This window comes from Elephantulus edwardii, unplaced genomic scaffold (assembly GCF_000299155.1).
Source record: "Elephantulus edwardii isolate Elephantulus edwardi_28Jun2011 unplaced genomic scaffold, EleEdw1.0 scaffold00353, whole genome shotgun sequence".
Taxonomy (NCBI): domain Eukaryota; kingdom Metazoa; phylum Chordata; class Mammalia; order Macroscelidea; family Macroscelididae; genus Elephantulus; species Elephantulus edwardii.
In genome coordinates this window covers 945,457-968,105 of record NW_006400103.1, presented here as the reverse complement: position 1 = coordinate 968,105, position 22,649 = coordinate 945,457, and the positions used below count along the sequence as shown (strand labels likewise).

At 38.7% G+C, this 22,649-nt stretch overlaps 1 protein-coding gene and 1 pseudogene across 3 annotated transcripts in view; one reads left to right on the top strand and one right to left on the bottom strand.

The window, feature by feature from the left end:
* KIF27 (kinesin family member 27) overlaps positions 1-22,649 on the top strand; it is a 147,193-nt gene that overhangs the window by 25,081 nt on the left and 99,463 nt on the right. For all 3 annotated transcript variants that reach the window (XM_006901953.1, XM_006901954.1, XM_006901952.1), the window contains exon 2: positions 20,089-20,289. In XM_006901953.1, coding sequence (XP_006902015.1) covers positions 20,089-20,289 — 201 coding nt within the window. The remainder of the gene's footprint in view (positions 1-20,088; positions 20,290-22,649) is intronic.
* Positions 9,494-15,895, bottom strand: LOC102856031 (annotated as a pseudogene).

Below are 22,649 nucleotides of genomic sequence, written 5' to 3'. Positions count from 1 at the left end.
TTTTAGACTATTCTCTCCCCCATAGACTTCAATGCCGTAAACATATTTCATCCAGTTTTTCTCAGTCTTACCCCCACCCCAATGCCAGCCTCAAATACTTTTTATAAGAAACATAAACATAGGCTATACACATGGATTTCACCTAATGGTATGCATAGGAATCAGATTGATTACATGTGTGGAATCAACCACTGGAGAAGCTCAATATCAGCTATGAAAACTAGACCAGGTACTGATTGTGCAACAGACCACTAACTGCTGATCTACAAATTCAGGCTGAAGCTAAGGAAAATTAAATCCACAAGAACCAAAATTTGACCTGTGTCTATCCCACCAGAATTTCAAAACTATCTCAGAAACAGGTATGAAGCTGTGAACACTAATGAGCGAAGACCAGATGAGCTGTGGGAGGATATCAAGAATATCATTCAGGAAGAATTCAGGAGGTCTTTACAAAGATAGAGGAGGAAGAAAAGATGAAAATGGATGTCAGAAGAGACTCTGAATATTACACTAGAGCGCCAAGAAGCCAAAGCACAGGGAAGAAATAAAGACATTAAGGAGCTGAACAGAAGATTTCAGAGGGCAGCATGGGAAGACAAAGTAAAGTATTATGATGAAATATACAAAAAACTGGAATCAGAAAATCAAAGGGGCCAAACTCACTCAACATTTCTTAATCTGAAGGAACTGAAGAACAAATTCTAGCCTCGAGTTGCAATACTTAAGGATGCTTTGGGAAGACTATTAAGTGATCCAGGAAGCATTAAAAGAAGATGGAATGAGTATACAGATCATGAAGGAATTGGCAGATGGAGAAGAATTTCATGTAACAACATGAAAAGAGCCTTTGGTGATGAAGGAAGTTGTTCAAGCTGCTCTGAAAGAATTGGCAAAAAACAAGGTCCTAGGAATTGATGGTATGCCAATTGACATATTTCAACAAACAGATGCTGCCCTGGATGTGCTCACCCAGTTGTGCAAAGAAATCTGGAGGATAGCCACCTGTCAAAACTGACTTGAAGAGATCCATTTTTGTTTCCATTTCAAAGAAAAGTGACCCAACAGAATGTGGAAATTATTGAACAATGTCATTAATACCACATGCAAGCAGGATTCTGCTGAAAATTATCCAAAAATGGCTGGAACAACACATCAACAGAGAACTGCCAGAAGTTCAGGCTGGGTTTAGAAGAGGCCATGGTACTAGGGATATTATAGCTAATGTTAGTTGGATCTTAACTGAAAGCAAAGAATACCAGAGGAATGTCTATCTGTGTTTCATTGACTATGCAAAGGCATTTGACTGTGTGGATCACAGCAAACTGTGGCTAACTCTCAGAAGAATGGGAATCCCAGAACACTTGATAGTGCTTATGTGAAACCTATACTTGGACCAAGAGGCAGTCATCAGAACAGAGCAAGGAAACTCTGCATGATTCAAAATTGAGAAGGGTGTGTGCCAGGGATGTGTCTCCATACCTTTTCAATCTATATGCAGAACGAATTATCCAGGAGGCTGGACTCTATGAGGAGAAATGTGGCATCAGCATTGGAGGAAAACTCAACAATCTACTTTGACACATATGACACAACCCTGTTTGCTGAACGAAGGAGGACCTGAAGTACTTGCTGCAGAAGCTCAAGGACTGCAGCCTTAAATATGGACTGAAGCTCAATATCCAGAAAACAAACATTCTCTCAACTGGACTGATTGACAGAATCATGATAGATGATGAAGAGATTGAGATTGTTAACAGCTTCATTTTGCTAGGCTCCACAATGAACACTCTTGGTACCAGCAGTCAGGAAATTAAAAGACAAATTGCATTGGGGAAGTCTGCTGTCAGAGACCTCTGCAAAGTACTGGAGAACAACCATTGTGTCAGTCTGGAGACTAAGGTGCACCTGATCTAGGCCATGATCTTTGCAATTACTTGCTGTATGTCAGAAAGCTGGACAGTAACTAGGGATGATTAAGGAGAATTAATGCTTTTGAGCTATGGTGCTGGGGAAGAGTGTTGAATATACTGTGTATGTCTAGGAGAACAAACAGGTTCATCCTGCAAAGGGTGAAACCAGGCTGCTCCTTGGAGGCAAGGACTCTGAAGCTTCATCATACTTTGACATACTTTGGACATTTTGCAAGGAGGGACCAGTCCTTGGAGAGGGACATCATGCTTGGGAGGGTGGAGGGATAGATAGTGCAAGAGAGGAAGACCCTTGATGAGATAGATTGATTCAGTGACTGGGGTAATGGGGATAGGTGTGTCAGAGACAATAAGGTTAGCACAAGATAGAGCAGGGTATAGGGTTCTTGTACATAGGGTCATTATGAGTCGCAAACAACTTGATGGTATATAACAACAACATTGTTGTTATGTGCTGACTTACAGCAACCTTTTGAATAACAAATCTGAATTTGATCCTATCCTGTGTGATCCTCCTCATCTCTTGATTTATTGATGGGCACTTGGCTTGCTTCTGTCTCTTTGTTGTTGTGAATAATGCAGCACTAAACACAGGTATGTTTTGAGGGAAGCTCCGGTTTCTTTAGGGTATATTCTGAGAAGTGGAATTGCTGAGTCAAATGATATTTCTATTTCTAACTTTTTGAGAAAGTGCCAAACCACCTTCTATATTGGTTGTACCATTTTACACTCCCACCAGCTGTGAATAAGGGTTGCAGTTTCTCTACAGTCTCATCAGCATTTGTTGTTTGCTTCTCTGTTGAACTTTTCTATTGTTACTAGGGTGAGATGATATCCTATAGTTGTTTTTCTTTGCATGTCTCTTAGAGCTAGGGATTTTGAACACTTCTTCCTGTGTTTGTTTGCCTTCTGGATGCCTTTGTTGAAGTGTCTGTTCATTTCCTGTGTCCATTTTGTGATTGGTTTATTTGCCTTTTTCTTGTTGGTCTGTCCTATTTTATAACAGTGTATTATGTAGTATTTGTCCTTTTGTGACTGAGATATTTCACTCAGCATAATGTCTTCCAGGCTCACCCATGTTGTGTAGTATTTTACTATTTCATTGTTTTTCAGTGCTGCATAGAATTCCATTGTGTGGATGTACTATAGTTTTTCTATCCGTTCATTTGTTGATGGCACTTGGGTTGCTTCCATTTCTTTCCTTGTGAGTAATGCAGCAATAAATATGAGTGTGCATACATCTGTTTGAGTTGTGACTGGTTTCTTTAGGGTATATTCCCAGTAATATAATTGCTGGGTCAAATGGTATTTCTTTTTCGAACTTTTTGAGAAAGCGCCATAGTGATTGTACCATTTTACATTCCGACCAGCAGTGAACAAGAGTTCCATTCTCTCCGCTACCACACTAGCATTTGTTGTTTGCTGCCCTGTTGAACTTTATAATTCTTGCTGGGGTGGTTTTCTGTTTTGTTTTGTTTGTTTGTTTTTATCATAGTCATCCTAGTGGGTGTGTAAAGTGTTATCTCATTGTGGTTTTTATTTGAATTTCTTTAATGGCTTATTCTTCTTGATGCAACCTGGTGACTATGTCCAGGGGTGCATCTGTTTGTTCAAATATGTCATTTGGTAGTGCATCAATTCCTAGTGTCTTTCCCCCCTCTACTTCCTTTAGAGCAGCTTGAATTTCTGCCTTCATCACCATTACTTCTTGATCATATGCTATTTCATGAAATTGTTCTGTGTCAGCCAATTCTTTTTGGTACAATGACTGTGTACTCCTTCTTTCTTCTTCTGATGTTTGTGAATCATTATATATTCTTCCCATAACACCTTTTAGGTATCGCAACTCTAGGCTTTAATTTGTTCTTCAGTTCCTTCAGCTTAAGAAATTCCTTTTGATTTTCTAACTCCAGCTCTTTGCATTTTTATATTTTCATTATGATATTTTGCTTTGTCTTCCCAATCAGCCTTTAAAAATCATCTGTTCAGCTCCTTAACTTTTTTGTTTCTTCTTTTCCCCCTCTCCTCTAACATTGAGAAGAATGGGAATCCCAGAACACTTGGTTGTGCTCATGCAAAACTAGGAAGGAGTGGTTGTACCATTTTATAGAACCACCAACAATGTTCCATTCTTGCCACTTCTTCTCCAACATTTATTATTTGCTGTCCTGTTAAACTTTGACCCTGTTACTGGAGTGAGATGGTACCTCATTGTGGTTTTGATTTGCATCTCTCTTATTGCTAGTGATTTTAAGCATTTCTTCATATGTCTGTTTGGCATTCGAAAATCTTCTTTTGTGAAAAGTCTGTTCATGTCTTTTGTCCATTTTTTAATTGTGTTATCAGGCCTAGTAGTATTCTGTAAACTTATGTTATGAGATTCTTGTCTGAGATGCTATTACCAAATGTTTGTTCCCAGTCTATGGGTTTTCTTTTCACCATGTTGGAAAAAATTTTTGATACACACATGGATTTAATTTTTAGAAGATCCTATTCATCAATTTTATCCTCTTCAGACTATGCATTTCTTGCTGTATTTGACAATAGCTTGGGCTTTATAGCTTGGACTAGCACTTCTAAGAGTGATCCCAGTTTGTCTCTTATGAACTTTATGATTTTGGGCTTTACTCCCAGGTCTCTGGTCCACTTGAGTTTATTTTTGTGTATGGGGTGAGATGTGGATCCTGTTTCCATTTCTGCAGGCAAAAGTCTAGTTTTCCCAGCACCATTTGTTGAAGAGATCTTCATTTATCCATTTGATAGCTTTGATGTCCTTGTCGAATATCAGTTGCTCATAGATAGTTGGTTGTATTTCTGGGTTCTCAGTTCTGTTCAATTGGTTTACGTGCTTGCCATGCTATTTTTGTTACTACTGCTGTGTAGTAGGTTTTGAGGTAAAGGAGTGCTATGCCACAACCATTCTGGAAGGCAGTTTGGTGCTTCCTCAAAAAGCTGAACATAAAAATCCTCTATGAACCAACTATTCTACTACTTGGAATATACCCTGAGAAAATTAGAACTGAGGCACAAACAGAAGCTGTACACCAGTGTTAACAGCAACATTATTCACTATTGCAAGAACATGGAAACAGCCTAGATATTCAATCATAATCAAATGGATTGAGAAGTTATGGTACATTCACACAATGGAATACTATACAGCATACAGGAGCAATGATTTTATAAATTACTGCCCAGCCTGGGAGGAACTGGAGAGCGTTATTCTGAGTAAACTAACTCAGTCCCACGAGGACAAATATTATATAAAACCATTATTGTAGAATGAGAATAAGAATACAAGGGGCGGGGAGGATGAGAGCAGGGGATGAAGTTGGGGAGGGGAAGAATAATCATGAGGTTGTGCAGTTTGATGGGGGATGAGAGAAATTGGAAGAATTTGTTTTGGAAAACAATGTATTTTGTAAATAAACTAGTATAATAATAAAAAACAAACAAAAAAACCTGGGAAGGAGCAGCACAAGGAAACACTGCATGGTTCAAAATCAAGAAAAGAAAGCATCAGGTATGTGTCCTTTTTCCATACCTTTTCCATATATATGCAGAACAGATCATTCAGGAGAGTGGACTCTATAAAGAATGTAGCATCAAGATTGGAGGGAGACTCATCAACAACCTTACTCACTGAAACGGAAGAGGACGTGATGTGTTTGATGCAGAAGGTCAAGGACTCAAGTTTTCAAAATGGATTGAAATTCAACATCAAAAAAACAAAGATTTTCACCACTGGGCCAATTGCTGACATTATGATAGATGGAGAAGAAATAGAGGTTAACAATTTCATCTTGATTGGTTTACCTTCAATACTCTTGGCACCAACAGCCAGAAAATCAAAAGATATTGGGTATTAAGGAGCAATAATGTCAGGTCTAGAGACTAAGGTGTGCCTGATCAAAGCCTGGTTTTCTCAATTATTTGCAGTGCATCTGAGAGCGAGAGAGTGAATAAGGATGACAAAAATGGAATTGATGCCTTTGAATTGTGCTAGAGAACAGTGTTGAACATACCATGGACTGCCAAAGGAACAAACAGGTATGTCCTGAAGAGGGTGAAACCAAGTTGCTCTTTGGAGACAAGTATTTTGAAGCTCTGTCTCACATACTTTGGGCATGTTGCCAGGATGGATCAGTCCTTGGAGAAGAAGACTGTCATGCTTGGAAGGGTGGAGGGACCTCACAGGAGAGGAAGACCCTGTATGAAATGGGTTGACAGAGTGACTGTGGCAATGAGGTCCTGTGTGTCAGAGACAGTGAAATTGCCTCAGAATAGGGCAGGGTTCAAAGCTATTGTTCATAGAGTTACTATGAATCATAGTTGAGTGGATGGAACATAATGATAACAACAACAACAGTAGTGGCTTATGGGGGAGGTCTCGTAGTATAGTCTCTAGAGTCTCTAAATCTGCTGACTCAGATTTAGCCTCTCTGGAGGTTGGAACCACCCTACCTACACTGTTCCATGGGAGAAAGATGGGTAATCTCTTCTCATGTGATTTACAGCTACTGAAATCCTGCTGGAGGGTCAGCTATGAGTTGATTCTAAGTCCATGGTAGTAAATTAGTTGAGAATGATGACCTTAAGCATCTTTTCTATGGTTATGGCCATTTGATATAAAATTTTTTTTAAAAAAAATTCTTCATGCCACTGTCAGTTAGTTCCTTTCCAGTGATTGGAGTATGAAATAGGTTGTTCACTTGGAGTTATTTTTCTGCTTCAGAAACTACATATTCTTGAAATGAGCAAACATTTTTTGTCACAATGGTTTCCACTTTAATACAGACTCTAGTGAGTTTCTCAGGGATAAGTGGATGTGGGGTGGAATAGCACCTTGTAGTTGTTGTTATATGCTGTCGAGTTGCTTGTGACTCATAGCGACCCTGTGTACAAGAGCCCTAAACCCTGATCTGTCCTCTGCCAACCTTATTGTCTCTGACACACCTACCCCTACTACCCCAATCACTGAACTGATCCATCTCATCGAGGGTCTTCCTCTCTTGCACTGTACCTCCACCCTCCCAAACATGATGTCCCTCTCCAAGGACTGGTCCCTCCTCACAAGATGCCCAAAGTATGTCCTACGAAGCCTCATAACCTTGCCTACAAGGAGCAGCCTGGTTTCACCCTCTCCAGGATGAATCTGTTCATAATTAAAAAAGTAATTTCTAGGTATATCATGAAATACAATGTGGTGAATGACAAGATAATATCCATATACATACAAGGAATTCCAGTGAATATCACTATCATTTGAGTATATGCACTGACAACTAGAGCCAAAGAGGGGGAAATGGAAGATTTCTACCAATTTTTTAAAATTCATTTTAATGAAAGTTTACAGAGACTTAGTATTTCCATTCATTCATTGTTGCACTTTTCTCCCTGCCTACCACTCCCCTCCAAGTCAGTCTTCTCTTTGAAAAGTAAAAGAAAAACTCTTTCATTTTTATACAATTCCTCCCCCCAAGTCTACTCCACTATGCAGCCCTCATTTTGGACTCCTGTGATGACAATAATACATAATCATATAACCCTTTTAAACAGTTCTCTCCCTCATCTGTTTCAATGAAGTATACATTATTTATCCCCTCTTTCTCAGTCTTCCCTCAACCCTGATGTCAATCCCATTTTATAACAGTGGCCTTATGCAATATTTGTCCTTTTGTGACTGAGATATTTTACTTAGCATAATGTCCTTCATGGTCACCCATTTTGTATAATATTTCATGAGTTTTTTTGTTTTTCAGTGCCGCATAGTATTCCATTGTGTAAATATTCCAGAGCTTCTCTATCCATTTGTTTGTTGATGGGCACTTGGGTTGTTTCCAACTCTTTGCTATTGGGAACAAAGTCGTAATAAACATAAGTGTGCGTATATCTGCTTGGGTGGTGGTTATCGTTTCTTTAGGGTATACTCCCAGAAGTGGCCCTGGGGCCAGCAGGGCTTAAGAAAACTCTGTCAAATTCTCACTGACCTACTTGTTTCTGCCTGGTCAACGGGGCCCAAGAAAACTCAGTCAAATTCCTACCAGCCCGCTTACTCCTGGCCAGTTTCCTGGGTGGTAGGTGGGGCTCAAGAAAACTCAGTTAGATTCCAACAGGCCTGCTCACTCCTACTGGGGCTTAAGAAAACTCAGTTTCCTGCTAACCTGCTTTCTCCTGGTGGGTGGTTCCCACAGCAGCTCTGCTGCTGGCTTCTGCTAGGGCCTGTGGCTTGCTGCACCTGTAGTTCCCAAACGAATTATTTTAATAAAAGTTCTGACTCAAATTCCTATTGTCCATGTTGTGCCACATCAGTCTCTGTGTGTGCCGTGTTGGTCTTTCTGGTGGCCTGTTTCTTTGCAGCTTGCTTCTCCTCCAGCTCCTCACACTGCTCCCTCCACCACCACCATCTTAGTTCTCTCCTCCAATTCTGCTTCTCATATGATTGGTGTGAAGACTGGAGCTTAACAATACTTGATTCTTAAGATGAGAGGCATTAAGATCAATGTTACTATAAAATGTTCCTTGCAAATCGTGAACTGCCAGGAAGGGCAGGAGGCAGAGGAAGGCAAGTGTTTATACATTCATTGTATCAGAACCACTTATCAGTAATTGTAGCAGCAGCCATCCTAGCACGAGACTGATTTGATGACATGTGACTTGTACCTTTACCAGAGGCTCTACCAACTTTTGCAGTCAAATCAATTGAACATGCAATCAAGATGCATTGATAATAATGGGTGCCTGGAATGCAAAAGGGAAGATGATGGATCAATAGTTGAAAAACATGGACTTGGTGACAGAAATGAGGCTGGTGATAGAATGATAAAACTCTGCACATTCAATGATTTATTAATTGCAAATACCTTTTATATGAAACCCAAACACAGGCTATACACATGGATTTCACCTGATCATATGCATAGGAACCAAATTGATTTCATCTGTGGAAAGAATTGCTGGAGAAGTTCAGTATCAGCTGTGAAAACCAGGCCAGGTGCTGATTGTGGATCAGACCACCAACTACTGATATACACCTTGTAGAGATGGATTTTTTATTAATCTAGAACAGCTTTTAGGGTCTGAATATTTAACACATTGCCGCAAATGACAGCTATATGTGTTTCTAAGCACGGTCGTCAATTTAAAAGTGTGCGTCAACGTGTTAAAGAGCAGAGAATTAGATACTTGGAAACTGAAAAGGGTTTATTAAAAGGCATGTTGTACTTATAAATTGCCTCTCTATATAATTTTTATTCTAAAGTATTAAACCTACATATTTTGAATACTAGTGATACTACTTAGACTTTTTTTGCTATAATATCCTTTTTATTGAAAAGCAATATAAAATAGCTTCAAAAAGAAATAGATTTTACATTCTTTTTTCAGATATAAATGTTTTTAGGCTTTTTGTAGGAATTTACTTTCTGTAACAATTTTTGCTTTATCAGGAAAATTTCAGATTTCTACATTATTATCAGTGTTTAATATACAAGAGTTTAATTGCTAATCCCAAAACAATAGCATTACCCTTGCTTTTTAGACCTTTTCTTACCTGAACATGCTTATCTATGTACAGGCTGGAAACACAAGCCTGTTCTCTTCCAGTCAGCCTGGAGTTCCTTTTGTACTTCTTCTGGGAGCTCATAGAAAACCTTAGGATTTTCTCCTCTGTGAAACTCTACTCTCTGTTTTCTCTCAATCCTTCAACATGAGGGACTTGCTTTGCGTTCTTTCTGGTTCTTTGCAGTGTAGTTTCTGGAAGGAAGTTGCTCACTTTGCAAATTTGGAAACATGCAAAATAGATCCAGCAGGGTGGCTATCAGACAAGTGAACTCTTTGAGACTCTTTAGGTCTTTGACTCATTCGTTCATCTTCATGATGCTTCTAGGTAGACATGGAAGAGGAACTAGAATTATGTAAGCCTGATGTTCCTGGTTCATAGGGAGAGCCAGAAGATACTTGTTTGCTACTAGATAAATGATCTCTTGGATTTGTAGTAGTGTCTTGCATTTATTTGGTAGAAAGGAAAGATAATATTCTTCTAGAAACATGTAATTGACATCTCAAACTTCTTTGTCTTGCAGTTTTTTTTAGATTTTCTAGAAAGGATTTCTTCTTGAATATCTACTGGAAGCTGCTTTAAAACTTGGTCAACAACCGCAGGAAGGGAGTGGAGCAGGAATTCATTAGTATCTTTAGACAAATCTGTAGCATCTAGTGATGACTCTCAGTTCCTGTACTTTCAGTTCTTCCACTAGGTAGAACATCTCAGTTTGTTTCTTTGTCTTTTTTTAAAAAATAATTTTAATGAACATTTACAGAGAATTTGGATTTCCATTCATTCATTGCTGCACTTCTCTCCCTGCCCAGCCCTCTCCCCCCGCTCCCCAGTTCGCTCCTCTTTTTCAAAAGTAAAAGAAAGACTCCCTCCCTGGTACACAATCCCCCCGCACCCTTCCCACCGCCCCAAGTATATTCCACTATGCAACCTTAATTGTGGACTCTTGTGATAACCATAATACCCTATCATACATAGTTTTTAAATTATTCAGTCCCTCATCTGTTTCAGTGCAGTATACACAATTTATCCGGTTTTTCTCAGTCTTACCCCCACCCTGATATCTGTCCCATTTTACAGCAGTGGCACCATGCAATATTTGTCCTTTTGCCACTGAGATATTTCACTCAGCATAATGTCCTCCAGGCTCACCCATTTTGAATAATATTGAATGAGTTCCTTGTTTTTCAATGCAGCATAGTATTCCATCATGTGAATATACCACAGCTTCTCTACCCATTAATTTGTTGATGGGCACCTGGGTTGTTTCCAACTCCTTGCTATTGTGAACAGAGCTGCAATAAACATGGGTGTGCATATATCTGCTTGGATGTCAGTTATGGTCTCTTTGGGATAGATTCCCAGTAGTGGAATTGCTGGGTCAAATGGTATCTCTATTTGCAACTTTTTGAGAAAGCGTCATAGCGCCTTCCACAGTGGTTGTACCATTTTACATTCCCACCAACAGTGAATAAGGGTTCCAGTTTCTCCACAACCTCGCCAGCATTGTTGCTTGCTATTCTGTTAAATTTTGCTATTCTGACTGGGGTGAGATGATATCTCATAGTTGTTTTGATTTGCATCTCTCTTAGAGCTAGGGATTTTGAACATTTCTTCATGTGCTTGTTGGCCATCTGAATGTCTTCTTTGTTGAAGTGTCTATTCATATCCTGTGCCCATTTTTCTATTGGATTATTTACCTTTATCTTGTTGTGGTGCTCAAGTATTTTATAAATTCTAGATATAAGTCCCTTATCTGACATGTCTGTGGCTTCCCTTTTTACCCTGTTGGAGAAGTTTTTGGATGTGCATAGAAACAAAAAGAGACCTAGAGAAGTGGAAGAATATCTCTTGCTCATGGATAGGAAGACTCAATATTGTGAAAATGGCAATACTACCAAAGGCAATTTACACGTTCAATGCAATCCCAATAAAAATACCAATCCCATTCTTCAAGGAGATGGAAAAGGTAATCTCTGGTTTCATTTGGAATGGAAAGAAGCCCCGAATAAGCAAAGCACTCCTTAAAAATAGAAAAAAGGTAGGAGGTATCTCACTCCCTGATTTCAAATCCTACTACACTGCCGTGGTGGTTAAGACAGCATGGTACTGGTACAATGACAGACACATAGATCAATGAAATAGAATTGAGAGCCCAGAAATCAGCCCATCTACATATGGTCAACTGATTTTTGACAAGGAGATGAAATCAGTTAAGTGGGGAAACGACCGCTTTTTTAACAAATGGTCCTGGCAAAATTGGAAAAATATCTGCAGAAGACTCAAGCAAGATCCACACCTCACTCCATATACAAAAACCAACTCAAGGTGGATCATGGATCTAAGACTAAAACCAAGGACTATAAACTTCATTAAAGAAAAGCTTGGAAGAATTCTAGTAGTCCTAGTCCGGAACATAAACAGTCTCCCAAGTATCCTGAAAAAATCTACAACCAGGAGAAGATAAAATAGGTGTTTCTTTGTCTTTTGAAAAAATCTTCCATGTGAGTGTCTTTCATTTTAAAGCTGTGTTTGCCAGAGTGTGAAGTTGCTGATAAAGGGGGTGTTAAATAATAGTCAAGGGGTCCTTTCTTAACAGGAGTTGTTGCTTTAAGATTGCAGAAGCACACACTCAGAAGGGTGAGGTGAAAGGGCATCTTCACATTCACCATATTTTGAAAAAGTTTCATTAAGTATATCAACCATTGGGGTTGTCACATCATAGTTTCCTGTCCCCAGCTTCTGAATGAGATGGAAAGGAATGGCGCACTGACAACTCTCCCGAGTAGAGTGCTGCTCAAATGAACACTGACGGTTTAGCTTCCTTCCATCCTGGATTACTCTTTTCAAAAGACTAGCAAGTAGTTCTGCAATCTTTTTTTACCATCAAACGAACACTTTTTAAATGAATCTTCACTAAAGTACTGCAGTGGTCCTGAGGGCATCATAGGAGAGTCATCCTCCCTAAAACTGAGCTTCTGGGTAGGCTGAGCAATTGCAATTCCAAATTCCTTTTCTAATATTTTGGATGAAAGTATCTGAAGATCATGAATACTAATGATGCCCAATGCTGCAAGCTGTTTGCTAGTTTTATAGCCAATACCAGGCATTTCCTTAATGTACTTCAAACTATGAATGAGATCTTGACAACTTTCAGGTAGTCAGACTGTTTGCTGATTTGGCTTAAAGACACCACCAACTAATTTTGGCAGCAGTTTTTTGGAAGCCACCCCAGAAGAGCTGAAGAGACCAAGTCAACTGAATAAGGCTTCCCACATCTCTGCTGCAATCTGAGAGCCCACATGCAGCCTGGTGTGCAAGATGTAATGCAGGTTGACAGTGATCATGGTACATGTAACCCAACACTGACAATAAGGAATGAATGGTCATCACTTTGAAGCTGCTGTAGTCTCTTCTCAACAATTTCTGTTATATCCACAAAGTTTTCATTAAGTCCAAGTCTCTCAACAACTGGACTAAGTTCTTCCAATAACTGTGTAACCATGTAAGACATCTTTCTAAACCGAGTCTTCTCCATTAACTAATACCAGCTGTGAATATTTTTCTTTTGCATCTCTGATAGTCATCAATTTTTTAACTCCAATTTTCCTGGCTTCATAGTTGTAGGTAACCAACAAGTATTTCTGCTGAACTCCAGGGTACTTTGCCAGCTTCAAGAGTTAAGTACACAAATATTTGAAAGTCTATTTTCGAAAAAAAAAAATTGCCATTCATATTATTCAGTTCATAAAACCATTTGGTTCTTATATGCAGAAACATTGTACCTTTTTCTTAAGCATTATCTAAAGGTTTGCCCTGGATTTAAGATCATTTCTACTTGTGCATAAAAGCAATCCAGATCCACATGGACTATGACTCGGGGTAAGGTACTTCCTGTTGGCACCACTTTGAGATGATCCAGCGACCACTTTCTGCCTCCACATCCTTGGTCTCCAGGTCCAAGGCTGCTGGTACTACTTAGACTTTTTAGCCTTCATGCCTTTTTAGGAATGCACTTTCTTCCTTTTTTTTTCACAACATATTTTTCCCATTTAATTTTTTTTCTCATTCATTTATTGTTGCACATTTTCCTCCCTGCTTACCCCTCCCCCCCAGTTTGCTTTTCTTTTTGAAAAGAAAAAAAATCTTTCATTGTTATACAGTCCTCCACCCCTCCCCGCCCCCAGGTCACATTCCACTTTACTATGCATTTCTTTTTCTGTAATCTTGTCATGAAAATAATACCTAATCCTTTATTCCTTTTAAACAGCTCTCTCTCATCTGTTTCAATGCAGTATACATTATTTATTTCTCATTTATATCCTCATTTCTTGGGATCCCCCCAGCCCCAATGTCAGTCCCATTTTACAACAGTGATAACCATGCAGGATTTGTCCTTTTGTGATTGAGATATTTCACTCAACATAATGTCCTCCAGGATTACCCATTTTGTATAATATTTCATGAGTTCCTTATTTTTCAATGTAGTATTCCACAGCTTCTCTATCGATTTGTTTCTTGATAGGTACTTGGGTTGTTTCCAACTCTTTGCTATTGTGAACAATGTAGCACTAAACATGGTTGTGTGTCTATATCTACTTGGGTGACATTTCTGGTTTCTTTAGGGTATATTCCCAGTAGTAAAATTGCTGGGTCAATTGTTATTTCTATTTCCAACTTTTTGAGAAAGTGCCATACTGCCTTCCAGAGTGGTTGCACCATTTTACACTCCCACCAGCAGTGAATAAGGGTCCAGTTTCTCCACAACCTCACCAGCATTTGTTGTTTGCTGTTCTGTTATATTTTGCTATTTTGACTGGGGTGAGATGATATCTCATAGTTGTTTTGATTTGCATCTCTCTTAGAGCTAGAGATTTTGAAAATTCCTTTATGTGTTTGTTGGCCATCTGAATGTCTTCTTTGGTGAAGTGTCTGTTCATACCCTGTGCCCAGTTTTCAACTGGGTTGTTTACATTTATCTTCTTGTGGCGAGGAATGCAGTTTGATAGGAAATATTTTTTTTCCAGTGCTGTTACAGAACTATCATTTTATTTGTTTTACACTTGATTATAAACTTTTTTATGCTTTTAATTCTATACTTTATTTATGTCATTGTTTTGTAACTATATTTTAAACTATACATACTTGGAAATTTTCTTCTAATAGTAAAATAAATTTTAAAGTCTGAAGTACGTTTCTTCTTTCTTGAAATTTACTTTTTAACTTCGAAGATCTTAGACATTTGTGGAATAGCACATGCATGGCATACCACTGTTAACCAGCTATTCTTCTACTGATGGATTTACTATCTTTACAATTTTTTAAAATCACAAGCAATTTTAGTTTATTTGTAAATATCATCTTTGGTACATTCATATGTGTTTCTTTGTGACAGTATCTGAGGTAAAGGGTTTGTGTGTGAAATTTCGTAGTCTTGATCATACCAAATGGTTATCCTTGAGAAAACTTGGCATTATCAAATGTTAAGTCTTTGATCATTTGGTATTTTAAACAACCAATAGTGAATAAGTAGTGATTTGCTCATTATGAACATAATTTATCATAAATGATAATGATGTAATATTAATAGTATTTCAGTATTTAAAAAAATGTTGAAAGTTTGTTTGATACATCAGCTGTTACCATTTCTTCAGACAACCTTTTCTTACTCTACTCCTATCTTCGTCCCCTCTCATCTCCATCCTGCCTCTCTGCTTAATCATTGCAGCAGAACTTCAAAATCATCACCTGTAACTTGTGTCAACTGTCCATCTCTCATTCTTTTTTTTTTTAAATCAGGTTTTGTTATTGTTGATAGTACACACAGCAAAACAAGCAACGCAGCAGCTTCTACATGCATGTTTCAGTGTCTTTGATTACATTCTTCTAGCTGTGTCAGCATTGTCCTCCTCCTTGTCTGAGCTGTTCCTCCTCTGTGAGCTACATTTACTGCCCCTTAACGTGCCTGTCTAATCTTTTGAGCTGCTGTTATCACTTTAATCCCATATAGGAAGTCCTTAGAAGAACATAGTGCTCAAAACAGACAATTTTAGTTAAGCTTAACTATTGCTTGGTATTAAGAAACTAATTTTCATAAATATACTCCATTCATATTTTCACTAACAGTGCCTTTGAAAGATTCTTGTCAGAATTTCAGGAATGCATTTCACTTTGCTAGATTCAGCAGTCAGTTTTCACCGGTCATCTTACTGGATTTATCGTAGATTTGATACAGACTCTTCTTGGTTTTTGGGCTGCCACATTTTTCCTATTTCCTCCTACTGAAATAGTTGTTCCTTATAAGTTGTCTTGCAGATTCATAATAAATGAGCCAATAAATAGTGCAGTAGCCAAAGATGATGTTTTGTTGCTTTTCTCTTTGCTTACCTCCCTCGCCAAACCTCATGACCTTAATAAATACTATCTACATGTAGATGCTTTTGAAGTTTTCACCTCCAATTCAGACTGTCCATTACCATCAAGTTGGCTGTGACTGGTAGTGAGCTGTGAATGGGACAGAGAAGCATTGTCTGTAGGGTTTCTGAAGTGATAATTCACTGTGGAAGCTGATCACCTCATTTTTCCTGTGGAGTAGCTGGTGGCATCTGGCCCCTGACTTTTTGGTTAGCAACTAAATTCTTTAACCACCATGCCACATATATCTGAACCTTGGACTCCTTTATTCAACTTTCTCCTTTGGATATATAATGGCAGAGCTTTGAACCAGTTCAGAGCTACTATCTTTGAGCAGGGCACTGCTGCCTGATTCCTACTCAGGTCAAAATCCAGCACCCAGGAGGTTAGTTGTTGTGTTTGGTAACTGCCCTCGTTTCCATAAGCTGTGGCCAAACCATTTTCAACTTATCTGAGGCTCTGCCTAGGAAACTTCTCACAGGTGATTGTCCAGAATCCAATCTTCAACCAACTCAGTACTTGTTCTTCAAGAAATATTTGAGCACAGCTCTATCCTTCCAGTAGTTCAGGACAAAACTATGGAGTCATCCTTGTCTCTTAGCTTTCTGACAAGAAATTTTGATTGTTTTAATTTCAGAATAAGTCTAAAATCCAGTCACATATAATTTGAGCCACTATCATATCTTTCCCCTCATCTCCTCAATCCCTAAATTACCTGTGGTAGCCTCCTAAGTAATCTTGCACTTTCCCTCCACCCTCTTGTGTTATGTGCACAGCACAGTAACCAGTGTGGTTTTAAAACCAATGCCATTCAGTGATGCACATGGACTAAAACCCTGTCTACAGTGGCCCAGAAGGCCCTAGTGCTCTGGCTCCATCACTTCTCCTCATGCCCTTAACCTCCTCCTCACTCTGTTCCAGCCCCACTGGCTTCCTCATCTACAGAGCATACCTATTTGGGTCCTCTGCACTGGTCCTTCTTTAGCCAGACAGTCTTTGCTCAAATGTCAGCTTCTTGGTAAGATGCCATATTATAGTCACACTTTCAATCCTCTTTATCCAGTTGGAGTTGATTTTTTTTTGGAGGCCCTGAGTTATTTAGTCCTTGGCTACTAACAAAGGTGGTGGTTCAGATCTATCCAGAGTTGCCTCAGAAGGTGGACCTGGCTACCATCAAATCTTACGGTACACATGTCTGCACTGATGCAGACGGGATCTCCAGGAGTCAGGATTGACTGGAAGGGAACTGGAGGCTATAATGTACTTAATAAATAAGTTATTCTTTGGAGTAAATATATAGTATTTACAACTAATTAACTTATTCTTTCAATTGGCTACTCATCATTGGCAGCTTTTGTTGGAGCTTCCAGATTGATTTAGGTTTGGAAGTAGGAATGACATTCACTTCCTAAACTATATGCCTATGGAAAGTCTAAAAATTTAGAGAAATGATAGTAGTTATATAAAGGCTTCAGGCCTATGTTCATTTTCTGTTTGTATATGTATCCTTCCCTCATGTGTACTCAGTCTATATGGTGGAAAAATCATTAAAGAAGTAAGACTCTAAGAAGAAACATGTAGCATCAGAATAGGAGGAGATTGAAGAAGCAGCAGAATGCTCCCAGATGGGCGTTTTTGGGTGGTGAGAGCCAATGAGAATGCATGATTATGGAGGGATTTGGAATGAAGGAGCTCATGAAGCTTGAACCATGCTCTGGTTCCTAAATTCTTAAAACAAGTTTGGAAGCAGGAATGGCATCTACTTCTGAAATAGCTTACCTTCAGCAACCCTATGAACCTGGAGAAAGGATGAAAGTTAAACAAGTGTTCAGGTCTTTCGTGTATAGGATCGATATGAGTCACCTACAACTTGACGGCATTTAACAACAACAACAACAACAACAATGTTCTTTGAATTTTCCAATGTCTCCTTGCTCTGTTCTGAAGACTGCCTCTTGGTCCAAGTATAGGTTTCGCATAAGCACAATCAAATGTCCTGGGATTCCCATTCTTCTCAGAGTCAGCCACAGCTTGTTGTGATCCATACAATAAAAAGCCTTTACATAGTCAATGGAGCACAGGTGGACATTCCTCTGGTACTCTCTGCTTTCTGCCAAGATCCATCTAACATTTGCCATAATATCCCTAGTTGTTGTTGTTATGTGCCATTGAGTCACTTGCAACTCATAGCAACCGTATGTACAACAGCCCTAAACTCTGCTCTGTCCTGTGCCAATCGCACTGTCTCTGACACTCCCATTCCTATTACCGCAGTCACTGAATCAATCCACCTCATAGAGGGCCTTCCCTTCCTACGCCATCCCTCCACCCTACCAAGCATGATGTCCCTCTCTAAGGACCGGTCTCTCCTTACAACATGTCCAAAGTATGTTAGACAGAGCCTCAGAATCCTTGCCTCCAAGGAGCCACCTGGTTTAACCCTTTCCAGGACAAATCTGTTTGTTTTCCTAGCAGTCCATGATATTCTCAGTACTCTTCTCCAGCACCACAGCTCAAAGGCATCAATTCTCCTTCTAGCCTCCTTGGTCATTGTCCAACTCTCTGATGCATAACAAGTGATTGTGAAGACCATGGCCTGTATCAAACACACCTTAGTCTCCAGAGAGACACTATTGCTCTTCAGTACTTTGGAGAGGTCCCTAACAGCAGACTTTCCCATGGCAATGCGCCTTTTAATTTCCTGGCTACTGGTGCCAAGAGTGTTGACTGTGGAGCCAAGCAAACCTACCTCTTCTAAACCCAGCCTGCACATCTGGCTGTTCTCTGTTGATGTCTTTCCCCAGTTGTTTTTGGATAATTTTCAGCAGAATCTTGCTTACATGTGATATTAATGATATTGTTTGATAATTTCCACACTCTGTCAGGTCAGTTTTCTTTAGAATGGGAACAAATATCGATCTCTTCCAGTTAGTTGGCCAAGTGGTTTTTCTCCAGATTCCTTGGCACAACTTAGCGAGCACATCCAGGGCAGCATCTGTTTGTTGAAATATGTCATTTGGTATGCTGTCAACTCCTGGAGCCTTGTTTTTTGCCAATTCTTTCAAAGCAACTTTAACTTCTTCCTTCATCAGTTCAGGCTCTTGCGTTCTTTTAATGCATCTTGGATCACTTAACACTCTACCCAAAGCATCCTTAAATATTGCCACTCATGGCTTGAATTTGTTTTTCAACTCCTTCAGCTTATGAAATGTTGAATTTGTTCAGCCCTTTTGATTTTCTGACTCCAGCTCTTTGCACATTTCATTGTAATATTTTGCTTTGTCGTCCTGAGCTGCACTTTGAAATTTTCTGTTCAGCTCTTTAATTTCTTCCTTTAGCTTTGGCTTCTTGGCACTCGAATACAATATTTAGAGTTTCATCTGACATCCATCTTGGTCTTTTATTCCTCTTCAGCCTTCTTAATGATCTTTTGCATTCTTCATGGAAAATATTCTAGATATCCTCCCACAGCTAATTTGGTCAATGCTCATTGGTGCTCAAGGCCTCTAACCTATTCCCGAGATTGTTTTGAAATTCGAGTGGGACAGACTTAAGGTCAAATTTTGGTTCCCGTGGTGGCTATGAGTCTCAAGCAACTCGACAACACATAACAACAACAAGAAGTTATTCTTTATAATAAATAGTATTAATTAATTAATATAGGGAGCTCTGGTGGCCTAATAGTAAGAAGCTGTGCTGCAGTCCCAGAGGTGCCCAGTTTGAATCCACCAGCAGCTGTGCAGGAGGAGGATGGTCTTCCTCTGGTGTGATTTACTGTCTCTGAACACTCACTGGAGGGTCATCTATGGGTTGGTTCTTACTCGACAGCACACAACAACATAATATAATAAATAAGTTATTCTTTGTTGCTATTGTTCATCTTTCTTCAGTATCATCTCAGAAAGCAGAGATTATCTTCCCATTTTGTTCTTTGATGGTTTCCAGGTACCTAAAATAGTGCTTGAAATACTACTAAATAAATACATAAACTGAATTAATGCAGGGTTGAATAATCAGGCCATGCACATTAAAACATTTACTCATGATTTTATAGTTGTATTTTTTAAAAAAAATAAGATCAATAAATGAAAAAAGAATTTTTAAAATAAATCAAGTAAATGTTTAGCTCAAGATTTCCTTTGAAGAAATAAGTTTCAAATTGACCTTCTTTTTCTAAATTTTCAGCTTCAGTTGTAGAAGGTCAAAAAGGTATCATTCCTCGAGCTATAGAAGAAATATTTGAAAACATCTCTGAAAGTCCTAACATTGACTTTAATATAAAAGTATCTTACATAGAAGTGTACAAGGAAGAACTAAGAGATCTGCTAGAACTGGAGACATCCATGAAGGATCTTCACATCCGAGAAGATGAAAAAGGAAATACAGGTAAGGTATTCTATATAGACAGCCTTTTAAAACAAATAGATGTAACTTAATGAATTTTTCTGGATATGAATTTAAACGTAGACTTAGAAGCAAAATAAATTTCCCCCCAAATTTGTTTTAACTTTTCAATTGAATCGCTTCTTTATTAACAATATCAGTTAAATTACTCAGGAAAAAAAAAGTAGATGGCCAGTCTGATTAATAAGGTAAAGAAGTTATTAATCTGTAATTGAGGTTTTGTTGGTGGTGCTCCCAGGGCTACACACACTCACAGTGACCCTGTGAATGACAGAGCTGAACTTTGCTCTGTCCTGCATCCTCCTCACACTTTCTTACTTTTACTGACCCTCTGTCTTTCCCAGTATCTTGTCTTTTTCCAAGGACTGAGCTCTCCTGATAACATGCCCAAAGTATGTGAGATGAAGTTTCTCCATCTTCACCTCTAAGGAACACCCTGGTTGCAAGACAGATTTGTTTATTTCTTTAGCAACCCATGGTATGTTCAGTACACAACAATTAAAAGACATCTGTTTTTTAGTCTTCCTTATTCATTGCCCAATATTCAGATGTATACAAAATAATTGGAAATGCCCTGGCATGGATCAGGCCCACCTTAGTGGACATCATTGCCCTTTAGCACTTTAATGAGACCCTTTAGAGTAAAGTTAATGATGCATTATAATTATATTTCTTAAGGACAGCCTTTGTTGTTGTTGTTGTGCCATTGAGCTGGAACCAACTCATAAATGACCCTCCAGCAGGTTTTCTGAGGTAGTTAAGTCAAATAGGAGGAGATTGCTCATCCTTCTGCAAAACATCTGGTAGATTTGAACTGCACGCTTTTGGGACTGCAGCACAACTTCTTAGTAATAGACCACCAGAGCTCCTACTAAAGGATCGCCTTAGTAAGACTGTAAAGTAGACTGTATTTTCGTTTCCTCCCTGACCTCCCCTTAGACTGGTGGTAGCTTCCCTCTGTTCATTCAGATTGATCTAGAATTTTCCATTCTTCCTTTAGATTTTTGTCCTAATACACCAATTTCTTTTTCTCACCTTCTCTTTAATTATTTGGTACCTAATAATAGTACAACATAAAAAAATATTCATCATAGAACTTTTGGAAAACATGTTGGAAAAGCAGAATAATTTTTCATTTCAGAATGTAGATAAGAGCAATTTATTTTTTCTTCCAGATTTTTTTCTATGTACATATAGTGTTAACTGTAATTTAAAAAAAATCTATACATGCTGTGACTTGCCAACATATAACAACTACTTTGTATACAGTTTACATCCAATTTTTCAACTAATATTTTAAGCATTTTCACGTCATTAAACATTTTTAATATTTATTACTTAAAAATTCCACTAAAGAGCCAAGAAGTCAAAGAAAAGGGAAGAAATCAACATATTAAGGAGTTGAACAGAAGATTCTAAAGGGCAGCACAGGAAGACAAAGTAAAGTATTACAATGAAATGTGCAAGGAGCTGGAGTCAGAAAATTAAAAGAGCCGAAATTGTTCAGCATTTCTTAAGCTGAAGGAACTAAAGAACAAATTCTAGCCTCGAGTTGCAATACTTATGGATGCTTTGGGCAGACTATTAAATGATCCAGGAAACATTAAAAGAAGATGAAAAGAGTATACAGAGTCATTGTACCAAAAGGAATTGGTAGACACGGAAAAATTTCATCAAACAACATATGAGCAAGAGCCTGTGGTAATAAAGGAAGAAGTTCAAGCTGCTCTGAAAGAATTGGCAAAAAACAAGACCCTGCAAATTTATGGCATATCGATTGACATATCTCAAGAAACAGATGCTTATGCATCTAAGAGCTGGACAATGAATAAGGATAACACAACAATTGATGTATTTCGAGTTGTGGTGCTGTACTTAATACACTATGAACTGACAAAAGACCAAACAGATATGTCTTTCAGAAGTTGCAGCCAGAATACTCCTTGGAAGCAAAATGATAAAGCTTCATCTCTCATACTTTAGGCATGTTGTTAGGAGAGACTATTCTTTGGAGAAAGACATCATCCTCAGAAAGGTGAGGGGATGCCATAGAAGAGGAAGACCCTCCACCAGAGGAATTGACACAGTGACTGCAGCATTCAGAGTGTGTCAGAGAATGTGAGGTTGGCACATGATAGGACAGGGTTCAGATCTGTTGTTCATAGGGTTGCTATGAATCATACTCAATTCGTCAGCACCTAACAACAACATTACGTAGCAGATTCTTCTTTTTTTTATTATTAAATTTTATTAGTTTTAATGAACACTTACAGGGATTTTGGGTTTTCATTCCTTCATTGCTGCACCATTCTCTCTACCCTCCTCCCCAGTTTGTTCTTCTT